Source organism: Entelurus aequoreus, linkage group LG02 (genome assembly GCF_033978785.1).
Source record: "Entelurus aequoreus isolate RoL-2023_Sb linkage group LG02, RoL_Eaeq_v1.1, whole genome shotgun sequence".
Taxonomy (NCBI): domain Eukaryota; kingdom Metazoa; phylum Chordata; class Actinopteri; order Syngnathiformes; family Syngnathidae; genus Entelurus; species Entelurus aequoreus.
In genome coordinates, this window is record NC_084732.1 from 7,256,425 (window position 1) to 7,263,924 (window position 7,500).

General features: G+C 30.3%; 2 protein-coding genes across 2 annotated transcripts in view; one reads left to right on the top strand and one right to left on the bottom strand.

Annotated features, from left to right (window-relative positions):
• The window catches only part of LOC133665325 (phosphorylase b kinase regulatory subunit beta-like), a 151,419-nt gene extending 150,345 nt beyond the window's left edge, over positions 1–1,074 (bottom strand). The window contains exon 1 of the mRNA XM_062070594.1: positions 1,015–1,074. Coding sequence (XP_061926578.1) covers positions 1,015–1,074 — 60 coding nt within the window. The remainder of the gene's footprint in view (positions 1–1,014) is intronic.
• Positions 1,075–1,397: 323 nt separating this feature from the next.
• The window catches only part of LOC133665328 (phosphorylase b kinase regulatory subunit beta-like), a 108,075-nt gene continuing 101,972 nt past the window's right edge, over positions 1,398–7,500 (top strand). Inside the window, 3 exon segments of the mRNA XM_062070604.1 lie at positions 1,398–1,436; positions 1,689–1,886; positions 5,701–5,758. Coding sequence (XP_061926588.1) covers positions 1,398–1,436; positions 1,689–1,886; positions 5,701–5,758 — 295 coding nt within the window.

Sequence of the window (7,500 nt, forward strand, 5' to 3'; positions counted from 1 at the left end):
GTGTGATTAATCATGATTAATCCAAATTCAAAAGTGTGATTACTCAAGATTGATCCAAATTTAAAAGTGTGATTAATCATGATTGTTCCAAATTTAAAAGTGTGATTAATCATGATTCATCCAAATTTAAAAGTGTGATCAATCATGATTGGTCCAAATTCAAAAGTTTGATTAGTCATGATTAATACCAAATCAAAAGTGTGATTAATCATGATTAATCCAAATTCAAAAGGGTGATTAGTCATGATTGATCCAAATTCAAAAGTGTGATTGATCCCGATTGATCCAAATTCAAAAGTGTGATTGATCATGTTTGATCCAAATTCAAAAGTGTGATTAATCATGATTAATCAAAATTCAAAAGTGCGATTAATCATGGTTGATCTAAATTCAAAAGTGTGACTAATCATGTTTGATCCAGTTTCAAAAGTGTGATTAATCACGATTGATCCAAATTCAAAAGTGTGATTAATCATGATTAATACCAAATAAAAAGTGTGATTAATCACGATTGATCCAAATTCAAAAAGTGTGATCAATCATGATTAATACCAAAATCAAAAGTGTGATTATTCACGATTGATCCAAATTCAAAGAGTGATTAATTACAATTGATCCAAATGCAAAAGTGTGATTAATCATGATTAATCCAAATTTAAAAGTGTGATTAATCATGATTAATCCAAGTTCAAAAGTTTGATGAGTCATGATTAATACCAAATCAAAAGTGTGATTAATCATTATTAATCCAAATTCAAAAGTGTGATTAATCACGATTGATCCATTTTCAAAAGTGTGATTAATGATGATTGATCCAAATTTAAAAGTGTGATTAATCACGATCGTGATTGTATTGTCCCAAACCAATGTTCCTTCTCCTCACAATGACAACATTTCACTTACATGTATGTCCATCTCCCAGATATTGGTGATTCACTAAAATATAATCATTTTTGCTAAAACATAGTCAATGGCACAGCACGGTGGAAGAAGTGGTTAGCGCACGTGCCTCACAGCGAGGAGGTCCTGGGTTTGATTCCCGGGCTCGAGGGGTTTTCTGTGTGGAGTTGGCATGTTCTCCCCGTGACTGCGTGGGTTCCCTCCGGCTTCCTCCCACCTCCAAAGACATGCACCTGGGGATAGGCCCCTCCCACCTTCAAAGACATGCACCTGGGGATAGGCCCCTCCCACCTCCAAAGACATGCACCTGGGGATAGGTTGATTGGCAACACTAAATTGGCCCTAGTGTGCGAATATGAGTGAATGTTGTCTGTCTATCTGTGTTGGCCCTGCGATGAGGTGGCGACTTGTCCAGGGTGTACCCCGCCTTCCGCCCGAATGCAGCTGGGATAGGCTCCAGTACCCCCGCCCCCCCCGGGAGGGACACGCAGTAGGAAATGGATGGATGGATGGATGTCCAGCACCACTCTGAGAAGGTGTGGCGAGTAGAGATATCTCCATTGGACTCCAAGAATGCATGAGGGCCATAAAAGGGTCTTATTTATGACAAAACCCAGGCACAGGCAGTTGGACTTAGACTAAAATGGTGATTTACATTTTTGCTAAAACATAGTCAATGGCGCAGCACGGTGGAAAAAGTGGTTAGCGCACGTGCCTCACAGCCAGGAGGTCCTGGGTTTGGTTCCGTGTCGGAGCAGAATCTGATTTGGTTTCTGTGTGACCGGTAGAACACGGACGCCGCCTTGCTGCCGACCATCAGCTACCCCGCCTTCGCCGTGGACGACGACGCCCTCTGCAGTCAGACGCTGGACAAGATCGTCCGCAAGCTGCGGGGCAAGTACGGCTTCAAGCGCTTCATCCGCGACGGGTACCGCACCACCAACGAAGACAAAGAGCGCCGCTACTACAAACCCGCAGAAATGAAGGTGGGAACGTGTTTTGGTGTTTCTTTCATTGTATATTTCTTAGTTCTTTCTAAGTCGTTCTTTTGAACTAAACCACTGCGAGACACGGCCATGTTGGTAGAACCATTCGGGGGTTTAGGTCAGACTCCTGAGGAATAGTGCTGCTAGGATCCTGATGAGAGTGCGGAAATATGACCATATCACACCAATTCTCAAATCCCTTCACTGGCTTCCTGTTCCACTCCGGATTGAATTCAAAGTCTCCCTACTAACCCACCAGTGCCTCCATGGAAATGCCCCCCCTCTACCTCAAAGAACTACTCACCCCCAAATCCTCCACACCACACCACACCTCCGCTCCAGACAGGCTAACCTCCTCCAACCTCCGAGGACAAAGCTACGAGCTTTCTGCTCCGCCGCTCCCAGTCTGCGGAACGCTCTCCCTCCCTGACCACCTGAGGGCACCACAGACTGTGGATGCTTTTTAAAAAAGGCTTAAAAACCCTTCTTTTTAAAAAAAGCCTTTTTTAGATATATGCATACTAGTTTTAGCTATTTGGCTGTTCTATTTTTATTTTTTTTTAATTATCTTTTTATTTTTATTTTTATTTTTTTAGTACACTAGCACTTTGAGGTTGTTTACTCAATGTAAAGTGCTTTTTACAAATAAAATCTATTATTAATATTATTATTATTATTATTATTAACGCTCTCCCTGACCAGCTTAGGGCACCACAGACTGTGGATGCTTTTTAAAAAAGGCTTAAAAACCCTTCTTTTTAAAAAAGCCTTTTTTTTTTTTTTTAGATATATGCATACTAGTTTTAGCTTTTTGGCTGTTCTAGTTTTTATTTTTATTTTATTTTTTATTATCTTTTTTAAATTTTTTTAATTTTTTTTAGTACACTAGCCAGCACTTTGAGGTTGTTTACTCAATGTAAAGTGCTTTTTACAAATAAAATATATTATTATTAGTAGTAGTAGTAGTAACGCTCTCCCTGACCACCTGAGGGCACCACAGACTGTGGATGCTTTTTAAAAAAGGCTTAAAAACCCTTCTTTTTTTTTAAAAAAAAGCCTTTTTTTTTTTAGATATATGCATACTAGTTTTAGCTATTTGGCTGTTCTATTTTTTATTTTTTATTTTTTTTTATTATCTTTTTATTTTATTTTTATTTTTTTTAATACACTAGCACTTTGAGGTTGATTATTCAATGTAAAGTGCTTTTAAAAATATATATATATTAGTATTATCATTATTATTATTATTAACGCTCTCCCTGACCACCTGAGGGCACCACAGACTGTGGATGCTTTTTAAAAAAGGCTTAAAAACCCTTCTTTTTAAAAAAAGCCTTTTTTTTTTAGATGTATGCATACTAGTTTTAGCTATTTGGCTGTTCTAGTTTTAATTTTTTTAAATTTTTTATTATCTTTTTATTTTTTATTTTATTTTTTTTTTAGTATACTAGCACTTTGAGGTTGTTTACTCAATGTAAAGTGCTTTCTACAAATAAAATATATTATTATTATTAGTAACGCTCCCCCTGACCACCTGAGGGCACCACAGACTGTGGATGCTTTTTAAAAAAGGCTTAAAAACCCTTCTTTTTAAAAAAGCCTTTTTTTTAGATGTATGCATACTAGTTTTAGCTATTTGGCTGTTCTAGTTTTTATTTTATTTATTTTTTTTATTATCTTTTTATTTTTTTTTATTTATTTTTTAGTACCCTAGCACTTTGAGGTTGTTTACTCAATGTAAAGTGCTTTTTACAAATAAAATATATTATTATTATTATTATTATTAGTAACGCTCTCCCTGACCACCTGAGGGCACCACAGACTGTGGATGCTTTTTAAAAAAGGCTTAAAAACCCTTATTTTTAAAAAAGCCTTTATTTTAGACATAGGCATGCTAGTTTTAGCTATTTGGCTGTTCTAGTTTTTTTTTTTTTTTTTTTTTTTAATCTTTAAAAAAAAAAAGTAATACACTGTAGCACTTTGAGGTTGTTTACTCAATGTAAAGTGCTTTTTACAAATAAAATCTATTATTATTATAATTATTATTATTATTATTAACACTCTCCCTGACCACCTGAGGGCACCACAGACTGTGGATGCTTTTTAAAAAAGGCTTAAAAACCCTTCTTTTTAAAAAAGCCTTTTTTTTTTAGATATATGCATACTAGTTTTAGCTATTTGGCTGTTCTAGTTTTTATTTTATTTTATTTTTTATTAATCTTTTTATTTTATTTTTGTATTTTTTAATACACTGTAGCACTTTGAGGTTGTTTACTCAATGTAAAGTGCTTTTTACAAATAAAATATATTATTAATATTATTATTATTATTATAACGCTCTCCCTGACCACCTGAGGGGCACCACAGACTGTGGATGCTTTTTTAAAAAGGCTTAAAAAACCCTCTTTTTAATAAAAACCTTTTTTTTTTTTAGATGTATGCATACTAGTTCTAGCTTTTTGGCTTATCTTTTTACTTCTTTTTTTTTAATACACTGTAGCACTTTGAGGTTGTTTACTCAACGTAAAGTGCTTTTTACAAATAAAATATATTATTATTATTATTATTATTATTATTATTATTATTAACGCTCTCCCTGACCACCTGAGGGCACCACAGACTGTGGATGCTTTTTAAAAAAAGGCTTAAAACCCTTCTTTTTGAAAAAGCCTTTTTTTTTTTAGATATATGCATACTAGTTTTAGCTATTTGGCTGTTCTAGTTTTTATTTTTATTTTTTTTATTATCTTTATTTTTTTAAATTTATTTTTTTAATACACTAGCACTTTGAGGTTGATTACTCAATGTAAAGTGCTTTTTAAAAATCAAATCTATTATTATTATCATTATTATTATTATTATTAACGCTCTCCCTGACCACCTGAGTGCACCACAGACTGTGGATGCTTTTTAAAAAAGTCTTAAAACCCCTTTTTTTTTTTTTTTTTTTTAAACCCTTTTTTTAATATATATATATATATATATATATATATATATATATATATATATATATATATATATATATATATATATATATATATATATATATATATATATATATATGCATACTAGCTCTAGCTATTTGGCCGTTCTAGTTTTTATTTTTTTATTATTTTTTATTATCTTTTTATTTTAATTGTTTTAATACACTGTAGCATTTTGAGGTTGTTTACTCAATGTAAAGTGCTTTTTACAAAAAAAAATCTATTTACTCCGCAAGATGCTTTACCACTACATTTCATATCCATAATGCATTAAATAGCATTTTTTTTAACACATTTTGGCATTTTAATGCATCTATTGTATCCATATGTCACAGTATGTTAGCATTAAACTTGACCGAGCTCTTATTTACCGCGTTAAAAGATGAACAAAATAAAATACAAATTGTTTTAAATTATTTTTGTATTAAATATTTTTTTTTACATTTTTAGCGGGCGTCGGCTTTTGTGATCGGCTTTGAAAGGCGTTAATCAACAAGTCAATTAAAAACATTTCGAGGAATAGTTGACGTGCCTAAGACAAAGTGGAATACTTCTTCATGATGAATGACAGATTTGATAGCACCTTTACTTTTTTTAACACTTGGCGATAAGCGGACTCCGCCTTTGTACTGTACCACAAGTTTGTTTCTCACCTTCTTTATCAGACTGCTGGCACTCCCAACTTCATTTGGCCCCCTGTTTACTTTGCAGTCGCATTTTTTTTTACACAAGTTTGTGTCCTGGTGTTTGGTTTCCAAGTCCAGCGACCTTCTGGCCTCCCTGGGATGAAAAGCAAATAACCTTCTGCTCTTTTTTTTGTCTCCTGACAGCTTTTTGACGGCATCGAGTGCGAGTTCCCCATATTTTTCATCTTCATGATGATTGACGGTAAGACTTCCGTCGGCCGCCACGCGAGTGACATTTTTCTGTGATTCACTCCACTGATTTTCACTCAGAAATATCAGTTTGTGCCTCATCCAAGAAAAGGATCTTTTATTTTTTATTTTTTATCATTTCATCTTTTAGCAGCTGACTGAAAACACAGAATGATAAAAGAAATACTGGCAAATATCTCAGCTGATATACAAAAAATATGGCAAAAAAAACAATAACTTTTTAATAAAAATATTATATTTTGCCAAAACAAAAAAAAACAATTAAAATAGAGATAAGTCATTATGTACATTATATCTTTAGTTAATTTTTATAATTGTTGTGTATTTAAACATGTTCATATTGGTTTCATATAGTTCTTGTTTTCGTCTTGTATTGTAATTAATTGTACAGTAAATGTAATATATACACATTTGTGTGTATATATATATATATATATATATATATATATATATATATATATATATATATATATATATATATTTGTATTTTATTTATTGTTTTCAAAGCCTTAAAAACATTTGAATTAGTTATAAATATTGATTACTCAACACAATAAACACAAAATGTAAATTATATTTTTTATTAATTATTAATAATATATATATATATATATATATATATATTATTAATTATTAACAATATATATATATATATATATATATATTTTTTTTTTGTATTTTATTATTGTTTTCATATAATTCTTGTTTTTGTCTTTTATATTATAATTAATTGTACAGTAAATGTAATATATACACATTTGTGTATATATATATATATATATATATATATATATATATATATATATATATATATATATATATATATTGTTTTCAAAGCCTTAAAAACATTTGAATTAGTGATTAATATTGATTACTCAACACAATAAACACAAAATGTAAATTGTATTTTTTATTAATTTGTATAATTATTTAGTGCATTTAAACATGTTCATATTGGTTTCATATAATTCTTGTTTTTGTCTTTTATATTATAATTAATTGTACAATAAATGTAAATATATATATATATTTTTTTTTTGCCAAGGCAACATTTTTTTTTTTTAAATACTTTCAAATATTAATTGATGACTCAACACAATAAACACAAAATGTTAATATTTTAGTTCATTTGTATAATTATTTTAGTGCATTTTAACATTTTCATATTGGTTTTCTTCTTTTATTGCAATTAACTGTACAGTAAATGTAATATGTTTGTTTTTGCCAAAGCCATAAAAATAAATAAAATTGTGATACTTATTAGTTGATTACTCAACTTAATAAACACTAAATGTAAATTATATTTTTAGTTAATTTGTATAATTTTTTAGTGCATTTAAACATGTTCATATTGGTTTCATATAATTCTTGTTTTTGTCTTTTATTGTAATTAATTGTACAATAAATGTAATGTTTTATTATTTATTTTTTTGCCAAAGCCCAAAAAATTATTAGAATAGTGATAAATATTAATTGATGACTCAACACTATAAACAAAATGTAAATTATTTTTTTAGTTAATTTGTATAATTATTTAGTGCTTTTAAACATGTTCATATTGGTTTCATATAGTTCTTGTTTTCATCTTGTATTGTAATTAATTGTACAGTAAATGTAATATTTTTTTTGTCAAAGCCATAAAAATAAATAAAATAGTGATAAATATTAGTTGATGACAACACAATAAACACAGAATGTAAATTATATTTTTAATTAATGTGTATAAGTATTTAG